The 22,858-nt window shown below is 36.6% G+C and overlaps 1 protein-coding gene across 1 annotated transcript; it reads left to right on the top strand.

Moving 5' to 3' along the window:
• The first annotated feature begins 1,539 nt into the window (after positions 1 to 1,539).
• On the top strand, positions 1,540 to 21,209 carry LOC105034797 (uncharacterized). Its single transcript, XM_010910086.4, has 9 exons — positions 1,540 to 2,056; positions 2,690 to 2,732; positions 2,829 to 2,907; positions 3,032 to 3,077; positions 3,234 to 3,332; positions 18,293 to 18,361; positions 18,486 to 18,828; positions 19,020 to 19,177; positions 20,007 to 21,209. Exons 1-9 carry the CDS (start codon positions 1,601 to 1,603, stop codon positions 20,907 to 20,909), a joined length of 2,196 nt encoding a protein of 731 aa, XP_010908388.1. The 5' UTR covers positions 1,540 to 1,600; the 3' UTR covers positions 20,910 to 21,209.
• The last annotated feature ends 1,649 nt before the right edge of the window (positions 21,210 to 22,858 follow it).

Genomic DNA, 22,858 nt, shown 5'->3' with positions numbered 1-22,858 from the left:
ATTATTGCTTACTGAGCTGTCTAGCTCATTATCTTCTATTTTACTATTTTTACAGATGTTGAGAAATTAAGATGATACAAGATATGAATGGAAGAGTGATTAGAAGCAGAACCTCCATCTTTTATTTTAGATTGAAAGTCTTATTGAATTTGATGTAAGACCTATTGAATATTGTTGAATTTATTGAGATATTAAAATTAAAATTTAGATTATTATTATTGACTAATTATTCACTGTTGCTTTATGATAGCATGATAAGATGTCTTGCATGCTTATGGAAAAAATTTTCTATGGGTATGCGATGATTGCTATGATCTTTGACTCACAATCTCGGATCGAAAGTATGACAATATCTTTAGTTATAGTGTCATTAATACGTTCCAGAGATGGCAACATTGCAAAAAGACATCTAATACTTGATTTTTAATGAGTGGACATCCTAGTAATAAGAAAGAAATGTAACAAAAAAAAAATCCAAAAATATATATATAAAAAACCAATCTACTCTGCGAATCAGAAAATAATATATATAAAAAATAAAAAAAAAAATCTAAAGCTGCAGTTCCACGTAACTAGCTGCCATCTAATCAGCTTTACCATTTTATTTCAAAGGTTATTAATCTACTACCTCATTTTTTTTTCTAATAAAATAAAAAGAGAAAACAAGTACATCATTTACAGCCACTTCAAAACAAAAAAAAAAATTGCATCAGTTAAAGCCATGTTCCGGACGCAATTTATGGCAGACTAGAAACCAAAGTGCGATGCCCAAACTATAGCAAGCTTGCATCATCACAAGCTTTGAGCTCATGCAGCCAATATTTAGCTACTAATACTCCTGTAGAGTAGATAATTGCCCCATTTGGTCGTTTGATTACTGCATCATGTATAACATTATGGGTTTTCTGATCATCATGGATTTTTTTTCTTTTTTTTTTTTGGGTAATACATAAAGCCTAAGGTCCATAGCTCTGATTTCTGGCTCACAAGGTAGGACAGCTCTTGGATTATCCAACTGAAATAAGAATCAGGTCTAATAGCACCACCTCTTTATCTCTTGGCACCTAATTCTCTGTACTTAAATGATCTTCCACCATTAGGCTTTCTAGTTGTCTCCATCCGCAAAAGACAAGCAAGGCCATTAAGATTCCTTCACCATCAGGCCGCATTAATTCGCCCATTAATTCAAAGCCGTACATAGAGTCAGAAGCCTCCTCCCACCAGGAACCACGAGCTATCATTGATTTGTAACCCTACGAAGAACCGGCAAAGCGCCTATTCCCATTGGACACCCGCTCACTAAGTCACGGGCCCCACAAAAAGGTGAGGTTGTGGGTGCGCGAGACACGGCGAGCCGTCGTTGGAAAGGACGCGCGACCAGAGCCCGCCGGCGAACCAGCGCTCGCCAGGTCAGCAACCTGGCCGGGGCCCACCAGGCCAGTCACGTGCCCAAGCACCGGTCACGTGCGGCGTCGTTCCAAAAAGTCGCCCTCGGCCGAAATAGAGAAAAAATAATAATAATTCCAAAAAAAATCGCCCCAGTTTCTAGAGAGAGAGAGGGGGAGAGAGAGAAAGAGGGGGCGGGCGGGGGGGCCGCGCAATGGGCAGCAGCAGCAAGCCAGCAGCGGAGAAGAAGAGGAAGAAGAAGGGCCGCCCCTCCCTCCTCGATCTCCAGAAGCGCAGCCTTCGTCTCCAAAAACAACAGCAGGAGAAGGAGAAATCCAACAATCGGAACCCTAACCCTAACCCTAATTCCAATCCCTACCTCCGCTTTCCTTCCTCCTCCTCCAGCCGCCGGATCACCCGCCGGAACCCCCATCCCGAGGCGGCGGAACCGTCGCCTCCGCCTCCGGCGGCGGTGGAGGAGGAGGACGAGGAGGAGGTGGAGAGCTCCGGAGGGAAGCGGAGAGAGAAGAAGCTCAAGCTCGTTCTCCGCCTTCCCCCTGGTCGCTCCGCGAATTCCAATTCCGGCTCCGATTCCGACGACGATGCTCGGGGCGCGGTCCGCCGGAAGCGGAAGATCGACGCTGTCGGCAGCCATGGGGATCGAGACAAGGTACTCACTCCCGGCTTCTTAGTTTGACACGGTTACTGATTTTTTTTTTTTTTTTTAAGGTGCATTCCGTCTCTTTCCTTTGAATTTGGAGTGGGGACGCGGAGATCCGGTGCTTTACGGGATCGGGCGCCAGGGCTTCTTGATTCGAGGATGTTTTGCGGGATTTAAAAACTGGGAGTTTGTACGGTTTTGTCTACGGATCGCGAATCTATGCGTCGATGTCGGTTGGATTTTTTCTTCGGATTCCGTTCTTTAGTTGGATTTTTTCTCGTGGATATTCAAACTGAGAAAGTTTTGAGATTTGACTAGGTCAACTTGTCAATCATTTCTTGAAAGCCAAAGTATCTTTGCTGTTGAAATTTTGAGTTTCGTTTTTTTTTGGTTTTTCAAGTGGATGTGGATGGGGGCCTGGGTCTTTGGAAGGAAGATTTTATCTTAGAAAAATAATCTGACCGCTTCATTGAGAAAAGTTATCCTTGTCCTCTTTCTTCCATTTTTAACATTTTTAATTTATTGATGTTGTTCTTTTTCACAATTATCATGAGGTAGATCTTTTCCACTTTCCTTTTTTCCCTTCTTTCTTGGTGTTGGATTTTTTCCTGACTGTTTTTGGAAACGATTTTCTTATTTTAGGCAGAAAGGCACAATTCCTCGAAAGCGATGGATTCTCTTCAAGGTTTGGTGATCATGCATTTATTTCGAGAAGTAGCGGGAAAAAGAAGACGCGGACTATTTATTGGGTAGAATTATCTAACATTTGTGTTACGAACAGGGGAGCCATCAGATTCCGGGCCCACAACACCTTTGCCAGACAAAAAGTTGTTGGTGTTCATCCTTGATAGGCTCCAGAAGTGCGTCCTTTGTTTTCTTTTTGGAATCCTTCTTGTGGTGTCCTTTTATATGATTTCTGTGTTTAGTGCTTGTTTATTTTGCTGTATTCATCAATTTTGATGATATCTTGTAATTCATCTTTAGGAAAGATACTTATGGTGTCTTCTCAGAGCCCGTGGATCCGAACGAGGTGTGTCTGAAAGCTGTTCAAGTTGTTACTTTCTTTGTTTTTGTATTTTCTCCTTGTTTTTCATTTTCAACGTTCTTAGCTGTTTTTCTGATGCTGCTTGGGACATGCTAGGGTTTGTTTTTGAAGCTTAAGATTTAATGTTTGATGGATTCACAGCTTCCGGACTATCATGAAGTCATAGAGCATCCAATGGATTTTGGAACCGTACGCAAGAAGCTGTCAAGTGGAGCGTATGCAAACTTGGAACAGTTTGAGGTTGGTACAAGTACTGCAAACTTGCATGGATGTTTCATGGTTCTCTTGATGAATGATAAAGTTTCAAAGAATTGAAAATGCTCTGATTTGCTGCTCTCTTCCAATCCTCTCTCTCCTCTCTCCTCTCTCTCTCTCGTTTGAAACCAATCTGTTGGGAGATGCGTTACATTTATTTGTTGGTTTAGGTTATGGTTAGTGATACAGAGTTGGTAAATACGCCTTCTGCATCACCTGTTATGTTCGCGATGCTGCTTTGCTTTTTTTTGACTTGACTATTTATGTGTTACTCTGCTCCTTTTGATTGTTCTGGATACTGGTTGACAGTTGTTATGTCTAGTTTTATCTCCTTTTCATAATTGGTCACAGTTTTGATGCAAAATTTCTTTTTTCGTTACTATGGTTATGGAATTCTTTCCAAAATTGTGACATTAATTTTCTGTGATCTATGATAAGTGATAAATAGAATACACATTTTTTGTTTTTCTTCTTGGGGAATGAGGTGGGGTGCAATTGAAGGTGCAGTGGATCAATCACAACTAAGCATTTCATCTAGTTTCTAATTTGTAGTCATATAACCTAATTCATGGTAATAGAAGTCACCTTACTGGATTGTTTTCATATGTTCAAATATTTACTCAGAGTGATGCATTCTCTGTTGTTTCTCATGTCTAGGATCAGTCACATATAATGCTGAGCTGTATGCGTTTAACTGTTATTCATGATCATTTAATTCATACTGCAAATGAAGAGGTACTGATCGTTCCATATGCATTCATACAACTCATTGAACACCTGGTAGTTTTGCTGTGATGAAGGTATATGACAAACTGAACCTATTTTATTTTCCTTTCTGGGAATTCATAATGCTGTGGAACAAAAAAAGAAGGCAAAAGATAAGAAACATGTCATGCTTCTAATGCGACACAAATTACAAAAGTCTAGGAAATCTTGTACTTTGAACCTTTTTTGCAATCCTATCAGCTGATATATGTGCTAATTCATAGGAGAAGTGTTTATTTTCTGGACAGTGTCTTCAATCTCATCACTTAGTTTGGAAAAATATCCATGTCTTGTTTGCCCAAAAATTCATGATATGATCTTTGAAGTCTCCATGTGTGGATGGACCAAAGGAACATTAGCAAATATTATATGGAGTTAGACAAAATTTATCGAACATTTCAATGTGCTTGAAGGTTGAGAATTTTGCAAACCATACATTTTGTCTTTTCTGCCATCAGAATTTATTTAGTATATCATGATAACAGAGATCACACAGAGTTGCTTTTTATGCATGGCATTTTCTTCCAATTGTAACTTCCTAGCCATCAAAAGCATGAGAAAATGCTTGAAAAGTTATTTAGAATGTTTTCTTGTTTGTATTGCACAAAGAATTGATTTTCAGGGTAATGTGGTTTATGTTTTTCATTAGTAAAAGTTGTACAATTCAATGAGGGCACGCAAGTAAATCTGGTGCTACCTCATAAGGCTATAAAATTGTATGCTTGGAGGTGCTATAGCCATATCAAGCTTCTCTTGTAGAGGTGCTTAATGATTATGAGTTATATTGAGCATAATCTGTTAGTATTATAGTTTGGGATGTTTCTAATTTTCTTAGATAGATGAATAGATGTTTAAGTTCCAGGAGTTACTTATGGTGCCATTTTCTCATTCAAGTGGAGCATATTAAGAATCAACAAATTTTGAGCATAAATAATTTAATGCACTAATGATGCCTTGCCACCCTGTAAGGACTAGATATTCTAAAGCTATGTTTTCTTTGCTTTATAAATAAACCAAACATCAGACATGACTTTACTCAAGCTTACCATCATGTTTTAGCATCGGTAGACATTATTTTTTTTCCTTATTAGTAATAATTCCTTACATAACTTGTTCATTTACTTCCTTAGATCTTTCCTAAGGATACTCTTGATCCTTTATTTTGAATTTTAATTGTAGTGGTATGCATTGGAGAGGGGTATGGTAGCCATTTTTGCTAAAGGATAAAATCTTCATATCCTTTTACTATTGACACCAACAACTGAAGGTGATGTGGTTAAAAATCTATAACATCTTAAAAATAAAGGAATTGTATTATTGTTATCCTATCTGGGGGCTGCAATCGAGTCGGGTTGGGGTTTGATATGGGTTGGGTCAAATAACAACTGGAATCTGATCTGTTTATTAAATAGGTCAAAAATCCAAATCTTAACATGAGCTTTTTATTAAACAAAAAAGCTAGACTTGACCTACACAACTTGCTTAATAAACAGATCAAATTATGTTAAACATGCTAAATGGATTTTAAACAGGTTAAATGGTTCTAAATACGATTAAACAGGTTAGTTCATGACCCTCTGCACTATTAAATGGACAAAATGGGTTCAAGGGGTCAGGACTCTAACTCTAAACTTGGACCCATTTAAGATGCGGATTAGGTCGGATTGGCCCATTTGTGACCCAGAATCATTTATACCAAACTTGAACCTGCTTAAAGCAGGTTGGTTGCGGGTAGGGTTGGAAGGTTGAGTCATAAATTGCCACCCATAATTTTGTCATGCTTTAGTAATGTATCATAGCTGCTTTTGCTATATCCTCATACTCTTTGCTCAATCATTTTCACATTTTGAGCAAGTCGTTGAAAAGACTACCATGACGTCTCTGCATGTTTGCATATAGCTATTTCACTTTCTCATCGTGGGATTTAATAGGATGCTCTTGCAAGTTGAAGCGATATTCTACCAGGTCAACCTTTGAGCTCCCGCTGAGGTTTACTTTGGCCCAGTTTGGTTAGAGGATAGTGAATTATGAATAGCTTTTGTTGTCCCAAATGACTTCTTCTATTCGCAGGATAATTTCTGAATTTTGTTTGCGTGCCTTAAAATGGAGGATACAAGGACTGAAAGGTTTTTTCTTGATTTCAAGAATTGAAAAAGTTTTTATCCTTCCCTTGGGGAAAAGGTTATTCTCTCCCTCACTATGTATTAGTTTTAGCCAAAGAAAACTGGAACTTCATGCAATTAGGTAATATAGGGGGCCATTGATGAGAGTAATTTAATCTGGTATAGACCGGATTAAGGGGCTGGCATTTGTTTGTGAGCAGGCCTATTTGCCTCACTGTTCTTGAGCTGAACACAATGTAAGTAGTGTTTCTATAGTTCAGGTGAAATAATGATCTCTGTTGACAAGAAATGTCTCAATAAAGTTATTATTTGTCTATGTTACTTTGGCCAAATAGTTTGATGCAACCAAATTATCTTTTCTATATTATGATTTAGCACAATCTTTCTTCTTTAATCCAGGGAATTGGTTAAGGTAATTCGGTATGTTGGAAAGCAAAAACTAAGCTGAAAGGAACAAAAGAGACACAAGGTCACTCCTGCAAACTAGCAAACCATGATGTCTTCTAGGCCTGAGGCTAGCGTTATTCAAATTGCCTAAACACAGCTATGGACTTTGTGCCTTTTCCTTGGCTCAATGCTCAACAGAGGTTCAAGCCTGTGAACTTAAAATCCGAGTTTGACAAATTAATCGTAATCTTAGCTTAAGCATAAAATCAGATAGAAAACATCTTAATGAAGGTTCAAATTCTAACACTAATTCTTGTAATAATCTTAAATTCTTAATACTTTAAGACTTGGAAAATCTTTTTGTAACCATTCCTTGGTATCTATGAAGGCGATCCTAGGACAAATTATGCCAATTCCAATCCCTAATTTTGGATGCTCATATCCAATTATCCAGTCAATTTGGCTATGACCTGCCATATATTAGTTGGTCAAGTTTAAAAAAGGAAAAAAAAGAAGATCTACAAGGTTCCAGTTGGCTGAGAAAGAAGATTATCCAAATCCATTTTCATTACATAACCTCCCTCCTGTGTTAAAAGGTTGAGAGAAGCATTTTGATATATAATAAATAAGGATTTGGTGTTGGTGAAATGTATATCAAGCTAAGGATACTTAATAGGCGAGCTTTTGAGAGATTGAGTAGTGAAGATAAATCAGAAATACCAATGCAAAGAGGCATATTATTAGCTAGGGCTCTGATTTGGGAACACCATTGTTATGAGCAGTTGTTTGGGCTCTTAGACAATTTCCTGTTTAGGATATGGGCTTTATAATTCCTTAGCCCTCAAGTTTCTGGGTGTTTGCGCAAGCAGGCAAGCAAGCTGAACTCAACAATCCATACATGTTTGCATGGGAGCATATAAAGTGCAATCTAGTTTTTCCAAGGGACCCAATCTAATTTATCTCACTTAAAGTTGGATAAACAAAGAATCTAAGCAATCTCTACAAAATGAGCTAAGAGAAAAACAATATAAGTTATTGCTTGTAAGATTTTAAATACCATGGGATAAGGCATCCCATTTTTTTTATAGAACAACCTTTGAGTTGGTGTATGTCCCATCCCATCCCATCCCGACCCATCCCGACCCATTCCTTGACTTGTTCCATCCTAACACTCCCCATCTTGGCACTTGGGATAGTGGGATGCCTTGTTGTAAGGTTTTAAATCTTGTGGGATGGGCCTGTTCCGATTTTTCTATGGAACGGGACGTATCGCCGTCCCATCTCGTCTCGTCCCGACATTTGGGACAGAGGATGTCTCAAGGTGTCCCGATCGGGACGCTAGAATGTTAGCAGGACGGTCCTGTCCCAACATGGGATGGTATCTCGTCCCGATGTCCCGCAGGACGTCCCGCTGGGATCTGAATCCTTGTCTTGTTGTACCACCAATATTTAAAACTATGATAACTTATAATATATTTAATATACGAGTTTATTTAGATTTTCAAATAATGGTTTATTTTCTTAAAAAATTTTTGGTGAAAGCGTCTATATTTTCTTTGCATGGTAAAGTGCTCATTTAAGTATAGAATCCAGTAAATAAATAATACAGATGAATAAAACTATTATTTATTGTCTTTGATACCAAGTTGCCTGGGCAATTTGCCTAGGCTATAAGCTTGGCTTGTTGCCTTGAGGCGATTGGGCTGTTTGACAATCATTTTTGGAAAGTGGTATTGTTATATATTCTTCTTAAACATGATTTCTTACATCTCAAAGCCATTTGTGTTGGTGTACAGGTTCTAAAAGCACATTCTATGTAAGCTTGAGCATGATTTCAACTTTAATAGGGCTTTAATTTGTAAGCCCAACTTGAACCACAAGGTTGATCTGTAACGAGCCCATTTAATGCTGATTGGTCTGAAAAATTTATTAGTCTTTAACCTATTTCCACCTATAAAATCCACTAGAGGTGCAAATGATGACAAAAGAAAGTAAACTGAAACACTGAGTTAGAATAGTATGAGGAAATAAATGTTCCGATCATGTTTGCAAGCCATCTCAATACTAATGCTTCCTGATCGAGAAAGCCCTGCAACAATGTAAAACTGCAAAATTTTCTTAATCCTATGAAGAAAGACACTTGTTTCTTACTTCAATTTTTCCAATATGGCATGTCGGAAGCTCTACCTGGTTGCTCTGTTGATAATACATTACCAATCTTTACTCGACAGTTAGTTGCATGATAATGAAGTGCCAGGCTGAAACCTGAAAGAATCTAGCCCAACGTATGCCTGCTTAATTTTAGTTAATATGAGAAATGATGAAACTCAATTTTTTTTGCATTATCAATAAAATCAAGGATTTAGGTCCCAGTGGGACATCCCGCGGGACACTGGGATGGGGTACCATCCCATGTGTCGAGACAGGACCATCCCATTAGCATTCCAGCGTCATGATCGGGATGCCTTGGGACATCCTCTGTCCCAAGTATCGGGATGGGGCGGGATGACCACGCGTCTCGTTTCATGGGAAAATCAGAACAGCCCCATCCCATAGGATGTAAAACCTTGAATAAAATAAATTACCTATCTGAGAGTCTCATTTGGGTTACATTTGTACAAGTTTCACCCGGAAAAGATAAAACATGTGGGCTTTTCTTTGGGCATTCATATTCCAGGTAACTTGTTTCCAAGCAAAACATGTTTCTCTTTGGAGCATAGTTAACAAATTATGAGAAATGGTTATACTTTGAACATTGAAACTTAGATATTGTCTTATAAAATGTTCTGTTAAGTGTTAACATTGTTGTCTTATAAAATGCTTTGCTCATAATGACTCTTTGCTAGTTTAAATAGTTGAGGCTCGTAATCAATGTTCACCATCTTGGTATTGGACCTGTTACCGAGATCATGTTGTTATAGTGTTGTTATGTCCAGTATGGGAGTTGATTTGGCATGCAGATACTTGGTACCAACCCCCTCACCCCCTAAATTGAGTATTGTTCGATATCAGTACAGTATGATATACCCGGTATGGGGAGGTATGCACCGGTTCTGGGAATGTTGCTCCTAATTTTCTAACATAGTATTGGTGTTTAACCAATCTCCCTGTGGTTTCATGCCAAGCTGCAGTTTTAACTAGTAACTTGGGATCTGACATGCAGCATTATAGATTTAACATTTGTATGTTGTAAAGCATGTTTAGTTAATGATTGAACCTTTGCAACTTGTCAGCAAGTGTTGTTTTTATTTCTACTTTATGTAAGCCACATGAACATCAAATACTTGAGTTGTCTACCTTTCTAGAGGCAGGGAATGTAACCAGCTAGAGATATAATCAAGCTAAAGCATAATCGTTACGTGATCTGTTCTTGAGAGGTTTTTTCCTTTTTCTTCCTTTTTTTTCTTTTACTTTTCAGTATTCTAGCACCAGAATATTGTGGGATGCATTAGTACTCTAACTGGTTTCTGAAAGTGAAATTCTTAGGTTGTCAAATTTCTGTCTTTTATTCTAATCTCAGCTGAAAACTGAGCATATCACCTCGTATGAGTTGATGACAAGTTGACAACAGTGGCTGGACAATTGTTGATGAAAATAACAGTTAGTTGCGAAGGGACTTATTCATTATCATATTGTGTTGCTGCACAGTTAATATTTTTTTTCTAATTAAAAAAAATATGCATGTTAATGCCATCTTATGTCTACAAGTTAGCATTTGAAATTTCAACATCTGCATGATTTCTAGAAGCACAAAATTAGAATGACATTCCCTTCCTTTTCCAGGGCTGGGGTAAAGTTGTGTTTTTGGGTTTACTTATTTTGCGGTACTTTTCATGTAATATCTTCACCTAAATAAATGGCTTCACGTAGTTGTGATGGGTTGACTATTTAAATCATCTAATATAATGGTTGTTTAGTTTTTTTTTTTTTTAAATTATTCTTTTCTTGTTTTTTTTTTTTAATTATTTCTTCTTTTCTTTCTACAAGTTAGTTTAGATGGATGAGTTCCATTGATTCAGAAAATTTTTCTTGATGCAATATGATTGCATATTTAAGTGACAAGCAGAAGATCACTGTATGTTTCATTTGAGAGTATATGCCTGGATCTTTGATTTGCATATCCTCATTGATGTTGAATGCTATGGATATACTGGTGGAGATTATCAGGTGGTAGCACAATGATAAAATGAATGTGTGCAGCAAATTGCTGATTTCATACCTTTGTCCCTTTTTTTTTTTTGGGCAGATAGGAAGACAGCAACTAGCTGTAGGATTAAGTGGTCCTGTGATTCCAAAGGAAATATATTCTCTGATGGTTAGTTGCCTTACTTGAAAGGCAATATTCTTGTCCATGACTGCTTTTGGAATTTGATTATATGATATGTATTTTATAAGATGTTTGTTAGTATCATCAGAGTAATTTTAAGTAGATTTATTTTTTAGAGGGAGGCTAAGAGGCAAGGATAGTTAGTTTAACTTCTGGGTTGGATTTTCTTGGAGAAAGGTGGTAGGTGCTAAATTTGTCAGCAGTTTCATAGAGCTGAGAGTGCAGTATGTTAAGGTATGGTATCTCTGGTTTCCTGTAGTAGGATATATTTGGGGATAGATGCTTGAGGAAGCAAGAGGTAAAATCTGCAGAAACTGTGGCATATTAGCCTTATGTTATGTGACCCATAAAATAGAAATAGATAATTGCTGTATAGAAATGAGTATAAAAAAATTCAAATGATTTCTGAAGGGAAAAATAAATCTTGGCTTTGGTTAGATAATGAAAGATTGTTAATGATGCTTTGATAGCTGGGTGCTTCTATAAGCGAAGGTAAGTAGCATGGTAGAAGTTTGTGATATTAGGTCAGGGTACATTTGAATGGGCATGGGACACCTTTTGACCTTGAAACAGGAAGAATTAATAATTATGGTTTTTAATGATGGGGAAAATATCTACTTTTCGAAAGGATAATCTTGTGAATCAGTATGGTAACATCAATGCCAGAGTGACCATGAAGTTCATAATATTTACAACTGTGTGTTGTCTGCATAACTTTTATGAAGCTCCTAGCTTTTTAGCCTGGTTCAGCTGGGGAGAAAGCAGAAGCATACCAAATTACCAACCACCACAGTCACTATCTGATCTATATGTTGCCAATTAGACTTGCTAGGTTTGGCCTTCAATTAGTTAGCTCACTGTCTGACATCAAACTTGGCATTATCTTTATCATAGTTTGAAATTGATGCCGACAATGTCTTAAAAGCATCAATTAGATGTTTGCTCAAATCATATGCAACCATTTTTTGGGGTGGCTTTATGAGTAGGGCATGTGCCAGCATTTTGTTTCTCATTTCAGAAACATTTGTATGATATAAGTATGTAATTGTGATAAATTCTTAACACTTTGCTGCTTTTGACACTTTCTTCATCATGACTTTTAGCAATTGTGGTAATTTACAATACATGGCCGTGCTCCTTTCCTTTGATAAGTTAAAGGAATAGTTAATGTTCTCTCTCCCTCTCTCTCTCCCCCCCCCCCCCCTTCCTCCACTTCTCTCTCCTGATCAAAACTTGGTATATAATATGAAACTGACTGACATATGAAATACGAAAATTATGAAAAATTCTGCAGTATGATGAAAGTAGTTTGATTTCTTTCATCAAAGAATCATCACCTTGTATTGCTCTACTAATTATTACAAAGTTGAATGAATATTGATTTCTTTGGGGATCAAACCCAATTAAGCATAACATCTGTTAGTTATATCATAACTTAAGAAAAGTAATTGAGAGCCATTAGTCACATTTTACTGGTTCTCAGTACCATATATGAATTGTTTAGCAATGATGGTATGGAGACACATAGGTTTGTCTTGCTACTATAATACTTGTAGAATGAAAGACTACAGTAGAAAAATGTTGTCACAAGTGGATTGGGGTATGAATAATTCAACAATCCAATGTATACAATTTCATTGCCTGTGGTCATGTATGCGGGTGTTTGTCTTAATTGTTTGAAGGGATAAAATCATGCTAAGAGTGTATCAAGTGCTCTTAAATTTAATAAGTACTATATAATGTATGTTATTATGCAAGGAGGACTTAGTGGACTAGGGTCTATTGGTTTTAATTGGATGGAGGGATGCTAACAATCTATATATCAAATTCTGAAACAGCAACACTATAACCAGGAAAGCAAACTCTTTATGTCCTCAACATCTAAATGTACACTGCTTTAAAAGTAGCAAGCTAGACCACTACCTATAAAAATGAACCAAATCATTTTATATGAACAATGAATTAGAGAATCATGATTTGCAATAGTTTTGAAAATACATAGGGGTATGTTTAGAAATTCTTTGTTAGGATTAGATTAGAAGTAATTTGCCAAAGCATTAAAAATAAATACACTAAAAGGATTGGGTTGAAAAAGGTAAATCACACTTTAATAAGTTTGTCACTGAAAATGGAGCATTATCAGGTGGTGGACTTTTGATCAAGAGTTTACATTTTGGCATAGTGATATCTTTGAAAACTCAATCTAAAACTTCTTGTAACTTGTAAGTTCAGAATACTACTAACATCTTAAGGAATTCATTTTAAATAAATGAAAGAAGAGGAAAGGGCATATATCACACTGACTTACATGAGTCCTGTGCTAAGGGATCACTCCTGCTTGTGAATACTTTGAAGAAATAAAGCTTAATCACTGATATCGGGAGCTGGTGTGAGTGCAAGAAAGCAGCAATTTTAGAAACACTTGAGAACTTAGGAAGCGGTGCAGGTTCGGGATTCCAGGAATATTCTGAAGTAGGCAATGCACCCTAGGTAGAAGATTCTAGCTGCTAAGGATATAACTGGTAGGATGACAGGCATAAGATCATTTAAGGAACATGATTTCAGAACTATGTATTCTATTACTTAAGATACAATTGCTAAAAAACATTATCAATAACTTAGAATAATACCTTTTGTAAAGAATGGTTCTGAGTCTCTTTTATGTGTTTTCATGTTACATAGGTCAATATTTTAGAGAATTTTGCATTTTAGTTAAAAAATTGAATAATAGAAGTGAAGAGATAATTCTCATTCAAATTTTTGCCCATCCACCGAGTTGTATTGTCTTAGATTATGTTTTTAGCTTTGGCCATGTCATTCATGAACAATTGTTGCACGATAGAATTTCTGCCTTTTACTGCCTCTGTGTGCAGTGAATTCCACTATCTGTTCTACCACATGCTGCCACTGCCAATATCTGTGTACAATACTGGTGACAGATTTGGGATTTGAGGTCAACTGACAAAAGGATCAATTTATTTATGTAAAAAAGGGGCGATTGTCAATTATTAGAAGTTTGAAAAAATGAGCAATAGGTTAAATAATTGGAAACTTCTCTATGAACATGCAGAAAGCATTAGAGTTCGTGAAATATTCCATAGAACTCAAAAGAAAAATCATAATTTTTTTGTTGAAAAATTGTGTCAAAAAATTTCAATGACAAATTTTGAGAATTGAAAAATTTGCTGGAATTTTATAGTAGGCTATATTTTACATCCATAGGTTATGGACCTAACTCTTTACCCATGTACACAATCTCATTTCTAAGGCCGGCAAATATGATCCGACCCACCAACCCGACTCGTGTTCGATCCGTAATAAACAGGTTTGGATTTAGGCTAAACGGATTTGGGTTGTAAACAAGTTGACCTATTTAACCTGTTTAATATTTGGGTCAGATTTGGATTTCAGATATTTGATCCATTTAATCAGTTTAATATTTAGGTCGGGTTGAGGCCGATAACCTATTTAACCTATTTAACCCATTAATACGTTTAACCCGTTTAAGACCTGTTTAACTTGTTTACAACCTGCTTCATCTGTTTCTGACCTGTTTAATTCAATTTATTTAATCTGTTTAATTCGTTTAATTTGTTAAAAATTCATTTAACCTAATTTGATCCGTTTAATAAACAGGTTAAGCGGGTCGGGTTAGGTTATCTATTTATTAAACAGGTCGGGTTCAGGTCTGAATTTTTGACCTATTTAATAAATAGGTCGGTTTCGGATTGATGATTTTTTGACTCGATCGACATTGGCCTAATCTATATCTGACCCAACCCAACCCAATTGCCACTCCTATTCATTGCTGCTCTTTGTGGCAGGATGATTACATTAAAAATCATGATCTTTGCTACTTCAGAATGTGTTTTAAATGACTGGAAACAAAGGTGTGCATGCATAATTTGCTTGGAAAAGATCTAGTCAGGGGTGAGTTATTGATGTTGAGTAATTCTGAAAATTAAAGTTGGCAAGTAGATTAAACTTTTGAAATGTTCCAGTCATTTAGGCATTGCAGAACAGGATGATAAGAGTTCTGTAGCAAGCTGGTATAATTGAAAATATCACTAGCATTAGAAATACTTTGGTTGCAGCGATTGTTTAGAAAAAACAAAGAATGTTACATGGTATGGGTTTAATGAGATGATAGACATGGAATTCTGCTGCTGGTTAAGATGAATTGATGAACCTGTTTAATGCATGCAGCCCATGTAATTGTTATATGTTAATGTCTGACGCATCTATGGTAATCATGAAGTAATGATGCCATATGGAAGGGGAAATTTAGGGATTGAATTAGTTGGCAAAATATGTGAAATATAGGTTTGAAAATAAGAAAATTCTCAATATGTAGACATATATATCAGATAAACAAAGTACAAGCTCGTGCCATATCTTATTCTTGATTGAATCTGATTTCCTATCTTTATTGCAACGGTCAGGTCTCTACTTTTTGTGTTCCTTGTGCAATTTATGCCATGAAATAGTTTGATGATGCTTTTGTGACAGAAGAAACAATGCAAGGGCCACTTACATTTTTTGTATGGAATCACTGTTTGATTGTGTACCGAGCCTTTTTAGTTTTCCTTTACAGGCACTTCTTTGTAGATTGTATCATGTTATGAGCCTTGGCATATGCCTTTAACTTCTTTCCCACTTGCTAACTCTGCATGTTTCAATTCTGTAATATTAGAATCAAACATATGGGACCTGGAAACTTTGATATTAATTTTGTTTTCTTCATTTTTTTTTTGTTTTACATATTCTTTTAATTCATTCAGGAAAGATATTGACATGACAGATCTTTTTTTTTTTGAATCTATATTGACTGGTTGAAGATGAACGTTGTTTTGCATTATGACATAGCCTTAATGTGCAGTGGTTTCACAGGTTTCACAAAGAGGAGATGCTTGAGTTGTATTATATTTTAATTTTGCAAAGCCTTCTAGAAGATATAACTTAGAGAATAGCGGGAATTACAGCCAAAACACATTATGGATTAAAAACTGATAAAGAAGTTGACCTACCAATGCGAGTTTAAGTTTTTGTGGCTAAGTTAAATGTAAGCTTATTGGCTCCATTAAAGCAGTGCCATGAGCCAAATATAATTTTGATAGCATTTTTACACATCCATTATTTTTATTGAATTCTTTTATCAAAAGAGTTGTTTGACTTTTAAATTTATATCAGATGAACTGTACTAGGGGCAGAAATTTAATCTGTAAGACAGAAATGTGATGAAATAAATGCCCTTATTCACCTTGAAGTTATGATTTTCAGGATTCTCAAAAGATATGTCTAAAAAATATCATATTCATGATCTTATGATCAAAATATGGAGAAAAATAAATATGGATTACAATGTGAACCTTCTAGGTCTATCATTACAGGGAAACAAGCTTTCATTTTCTTTCCATATGCATTTTTTTTCCAGGTGGACCTGGATCAATATTTCTTTGTTTAGTAGTTTCTCCAGAATATGTTTCAGGAAACGTGGGATTGCATTTATGGTAGTGGATAAAGCCATTTGATTTGACTAAGCAAGTATGTGGACTCGGTACCAAACTGATAATCATTGTTATTGTTGTCATCATTATCAATGCTTGACTGCTGGAATTCAGACAGCAAGCTGTATGCAATATTGGACAGCAAATTTAGTAGTGGAACTGCATCTTTAGCCCTTACCTATTATCATATCAACTGAAACTCCAACTGAAGTTTTGGAGGTTACCTCTATTGGGTATGACATTTGACATTAATATTAGAAAAATCATGAGAGAAATTAAGTTTGCATTACTTGTTTGCGCAAATGATTTGCTGCGAGAGGATGCTTTAAACCTAACAATCAATTGAAACATGTTGACCATGAACATTAACATGTATTAGTCTAAGCATGTGTTTCATGTGAGTAGTTGTTGAAGAAATCAAGTATACAGAGGACAATTGAAGCTTGATTTTCCAATATATTTCTTTGGAATATTTTTTATCTAAACATACCCAAAATTGAGGGGTTTATTTATAGATTCAGATTACTAAAGGGGTTCTTTTTTAGAATTTCTTTAATTATATCATTTTTTATTTAAGTAATGATGTGTTGGATGTGGTATTAAGTTTTGGGCATTGTATGTGAACTTCTAATTTTCAAGATTAAATATTACAATAGTAGGCTGGAGAATTTTATGCATTAACCCACTTGGCAATAAGGTGGAGACAGTTTACAATTCGCCAAGGTAACCATGGATTGGAAGTATATTTGCAAGACTCGGCTAGTTTATGTCATAGAATAGCTTTTTGTTTTTTTTTTTAATATTGATTCTAATAGAAGCGATATTATCACACTTCCCTGTTGTACATGACTTAGTTTGGAGGGATGTATTTTATGCAAGTGATAAGGAAATACTATCGTAAATCTTAAATACCTTTAGCATGAAATTTCATATTAGTTCATAATGCAAGTATGTTCTCTTGTAACTATGAAGTACACCATATACCTTTATGATTGGTTATACGAGACTGTGTTCTAAAGTCATTGTTATACCGAGTTACTTGAAGCCAGAGCTGATTCATGAGTAGTTGTGGGGAAGCAGATCTCTCAAGATTTTTAGAATGTGGAAACAGGTGTCAGTGTGGTGCAAATTTCAGGGGTAATTTTGAGGTGTTTGCAGCACCCTAGCTACAAGTTTCTGGCTACCAAGTGTTACAATGTAGGTTTAGCTTGTCAGTTTATAGTAGCTTTCGTATGCTTATGTTGATTTTTATTAGTAGTTGTCAGAGAGATTTTATAACCGTTCTAAAGTTGACTTCCAACAGATGACTTTGTTTAACTTAACCTTTTTTTGTCTTTAGTTATGATTTATGGTTTATTTCGAGAGTATTTGTTTGAATATTTGATTATAGAAAAGTTTCTCTTATATGATCTGCAGCCTAAGATACATCTGGCAAGAGTGATTGTTTTCATGAGCTCTATCTAATTAAGTAGCTTGAAGTAATACTGCCTTAAGCTTTTTATGGAAATTTGCACTGATAATCTTTGTTATCGTGAAACGACCTGTTGGGTTGATGTGTATCTTCCCTGACTGTTATGAGGCCGTGGGAATTGTTGTTTGCATTAGTATGGTTTCTTCATTGATCTGTAAATAAATAATGGAGAAAGAAAAGGGTGGAGAATGTGCAATCTGTTGGACTTTTTTTTTCTTCAATTTGGAACACAATATTTCACTAGCATATCTGCTTGCAACAGTTTCACTTACTGAGCTGTTTTCCTAGAAGTCTAGAGCACATTTTGTTTTAGTTGATTTCATGAAATTTTTAATATGTACATATACTGTTATATGTCTTTGCAGAAGGATGTGTTCTTAATTAGCTCAAATGCCATGCGCTATAATGCACCAGACACCATTTACTATAGACAGGTATTAGTCTTATCAAAGGTTGTTACATATTGTTACATATGTACATATTGTTGGACTAATTCACTATCTGAAAATATATATTGTAAGCTTCCTCAGTTGTTTAACAAGTGGTTCATATGTACAGGCACGATCCATACATGAGCTTGCCAAAAAGAACTTTGAGAACTTGAGACAGGAGAGTGATGACAATGAACCAGAACCAAAGACAGTTGTGAGGAGAGGGAGACCACCAAACAAAAATAAACGGCCTGTTGGCAGGCCAGCTGAGCGTGCTACTTCAGATTTCTCCTCTGATGCAACACTTGCTAATGCAGGGGATGGTGTTCATTGGTCTAACATGGCACATGATTTGTCAAGGAAAGGATCAGTGGTGGATAAGTCTGTCATGATGGCTTCCCATGGTGTTTGCAATATTGACATGTTCAGTTTGGGCGAGCGAAAATCAGAGAGAAATGAAGAATGCTCAGGTTTCTAATATACTCTGCTGCATTGATTTGTGTCTTGCAACACTCAATGACTTTTTGTTTTTTAAAAAATCTCTTGCTTTAAGGGAATCTGTAGCTGCTTGCTTTGATCTCCTTTACTTATTTATTCTCGTTTGAAGAGCATCAAGTATATCTTTTGAATTACTTTTGCTGCCTCTTTTTTATATTTAAAGGTTCTGCATGTAAAGGGATTTCAACAAAATTTGGGAAGAAACTCACTGTTATAGATGAAAATCGGCGCAACACATACAAGCAATCCCAGCAATTTACCTCTGGATGTGAGCCATCAGTACTGACTACCTTTGATGGGGACAGGAAACAACTGGTGCCAGTAAGTACCTATAGACTTTCTCAGTTTTTTTCTTTATCTTCTTTCGCTTTTCTTCAGTGGGTACTGGAAACAGTATAGAAGCTTGCTGTAATTTGCTTAATTTATGTCACAGTTTGCTCAAGTAAGTTTGCACTATCCAAAACGTTTTGTTGTCATGGTTCAGAAATTCATGAATTTTCGCCTTTTGTGGTATCCTCGATCAGTTCATAACAAAGCTTTAAATAACATATTCCATTATAATGCCTCTCACTGAAACCATTATTGACTGCTATAATGGTTATAATAGCCATTATTTGTCTCAAGAAGGAACTTTTCAAATTTTAAATATTAAAAGAATTGCTAAAACAATGGCTGTTATAATGGTGGCATAACAGGAAATAATGGACAATATCCAAAAAAGTAGCAGCGTTATCTTTTCCTTTATTTCTTATTCATTTTCGGAGGGAATTTTGAGCGAAAAATTGAAATTTTAGGAAATATTATTTTATTTAAAAGAAAATACAAGCAAATTCAAAGGCCATTATTTATGTTATTAAGGTCCTTTATAATGGTCATAAGGGGGAATAATGGAAAATAATGGCCGTTATATTTTTCCACATCATTTACCTCAATAACATAACAGGGGTGGCCGAAACTGTTATAACGGTCATTATAACAGTTGTAACACCATTATTTAAAATCATGTCCATAATATATTGTGAGCTTTAATTTATATACTGGAGACTTATTTTCCTAGTCAAGAACTGCAAATTGCAAACTGTACTCTCATGGCTTTCATGGTTTGTACTGTGAAACTCATTATATGTGGCCGTGTTTTTATTTGAATCAGGTTGGGCTTCACATGGAGTATTCATATTCAAGAAGTTTGGCTCGATTTGCTGCAAATATTGGCCCCATTGGCTGGGCCATTGCTGCCAAGAAGATTGAAAAAGCATTGCCTCCTGGGACAAAGTTTGGCCCTGGTTGGGTTGGAGAGGGAGATGCTCCACGGCGGTCACAACCACCTCTGTTATCTGCATCATCTCCACATCCCTCTTATCAACCCAAAATTTTGCCCTGCACCACAATATCCAGAAGTGATATACTTCCACAGAGGCTGGAACCACCCTCAAATGACTCAGCTGTTGAAGAAGCCCATTTCAGCAGAACTCTTCCACCTGCTTCAACATCTGCTGCCACTAATAGACCCCCTGATATTATGGAGGGTCCTGTGTCTTCTAGGGGATCGAATTATGAAAATGGATCGGGTACTTTAAGTGGTGTTGGTGGTGGTGATGCTAATCAGTTCAAGGTTCCCTTTCAGGTTCATCAGAATACAGGAATGCAAGCCACAATAAATGGCTTCAATAACCTGTTTAAAATGTCTTCGCAGTTTGGTAAGATGCTGAGACCAACAAGAACACCTGGGTCTTTTGGTTCTGATGTACAGATGACACATGCTCAAGCACTTGACATGGTTTCCAGAAGCAGCAACAGCCTCATCCATCAGGTACCCATCAGCCACTTGGATGCAGAGAAGGTAAAACCGATGGCAGGTTACTCAAATACGGTAAATTCCGGAAACCCCTTGCCGGATTCTGGTCTCTCCCAGGGTTCATGGCAGGGTATGTCACTGCAACCAAAGTCAGATTCTGTTCCACCTGACCTCAATGTTGGATTCCAGTCACCAGGATCACCAACTTCGGGCATGTTAGTTGATTCACAGCAACCTGATTTAGCCTTGCAGCTTTGAAGGTACAAGTTATTCTTCAGTTGAGTTAACTAGGGAGAGAGATTCATGGTGTTGGACTTGCACCTGACAAGCGGTGTTAGATGATGAAAATATAGATAGTGAGGGTTTTTAACAATTATTCAACACCAGCATTATGTTGTAATGGTGCAGGGGCAGTTGTACAGATTAATTAATGTATTAGAAATTAAAAATCTTCAGATGAAGAAGCTGAATCCCATTTGTAACATTCTAAATTGCCTTAGTAGAGAAGGTTTTGCTTCTGCTGATAAATTATTCATCCTCTTGGTTGATTGAGCTAAATATGGATCCATGCTTATTTTGTCTCTAAAGATGACGACAGGGCCTTCGCGTTGGGCTATTTTGTTCTTTGTGACCTGCCAATATATATCAAACATGGATTGTGACATCAGATGTTCAACTTGTATATTATTGTGTGACATGGCATTTGTGAGGTTGTATTTGGAAGCAAGCTATGTTTTTATGGTAGCCCTTGTCGTTAAAATTGGGTTTCTGTACTAGATTGAGTTTGAAAACAAGTGTTGATGATCCAAGTCTTTGGATAGACCCTGATAATTTAATTTTAAACCAGGAATGAGTGACAAAGCAAATGTCATAACTAAAATTCTAAGGTTGACACATGAATAGGGTTTGGTCTAAACCTTGTAATATATTTAATGATGCTAGGATGAAAATATTGGTTCTTTTTATTGGACTGACATCAACATGGATATCTCGAATTTTTTATTTAAGTAATATTATTTTTTTAAAAAAATTATTAAAATAATATTATTTTAAAAATATTTATCAAAATACTGTTCAAAATAAAATCATCCTGTGATAAGATGGCATCACAATCCATGTCATATGGAAGGAGTCAGTAATGGGTCAGCATATAAAGTCGGTGAGTCAGCATATAAAGTCGTTCTATCAATTTTATTTTAAATAGTATTTTGATAAATAATTTTAAAATAATATTATTTTAATAATTTTTTTAAAAATAATATTTTTTTGATAAAAAATTTGAATATCTCACTTCGAAGATCTTTAAACCCTCTTAACCTCGACAAAGGTGGGATTTGTTCCTGCGTTCCCATTGCCTACCATCTTCATGAAACCTGCTAACTTGCAACTCGAAAACTTCATGACCCCAGAAAACCTGCATCACTTCCCACTTTTGGCTGGTGGTAGGGTCCACCAAAAATGCTAAGTTTCTCATCAAATGTATGGGGGATTTTCTCACATTCCAGTCTATTTATTTTTGGCTCATTGTCTTTATGGCTTATTTCTTTCATGATCCTTGTCTTCTTTTGCCTCTCCATGTCTTGTTCCCCACCATGACCTTCTACGAACTTTTTCCAACACCAATCTATAGCGTACATCTTCAGCCAGGGGTGCTGGAGAGAACGCTGCATGATGCCACACCCAGCGGTACGGTCAGAATGGACCTGGGCCCCACAACAAATTACCTATATATTTTAGTGCCCTCCAACAACGGGCCCCACATTTTCTGTGGACGGGAATGTCCAGTACGAACAAAAATGCCTAACTGGGGCCCAGTGGAGAAAGCCTCAAGGAGAGAGTGGCAGTTGGCACGCAGCCCACCGGCTCTCAAGACGACCTTGGGAATTGAGAGGAGGAGAACGCCACGAGACAAATCAGTCCTGGTGGCAATTCCATCACGGAACCAACTCCTCCAACTACCTCCACCAAAACCTTTATCTTTTCATCATTGCTAAATTATTCCCAAACTGCAACAACCTTGTTTCTCTCTCACGCCAATCGCCCTCGAAGCCGGAAAGTACTGATTGCCCAAGTTGCCCCCTCTTATTTCCATGGCTACTTTAGAAAAGGGAACTGCAAGCAACCCACGTAACATCACTGCGTACTCATAACCTTATAAATTGCTGCCAACTCGACGTTACGTTGATGACTGTTGTTGACAAATGTCT

Source organism: Elaeis guineensis, chromosome 11, assembly GCF_000442705.2.
Source record: "Elaeis guineensis isolate ETL-2024a chromosome 11, EG11, whole genome shotgun sequence".
Classification (NCBI taxonomy): Eukaryota; Viridiplantae; Streptophyta; class Magnoliopsida; order Arecales; family Arecaceae; genus Elaeis; species Elaeis guineensis.
Note: the sequence above shows the minus strand (reverse complement) of the source record. Positions and strands in the feature narration are given on the sequence as shown.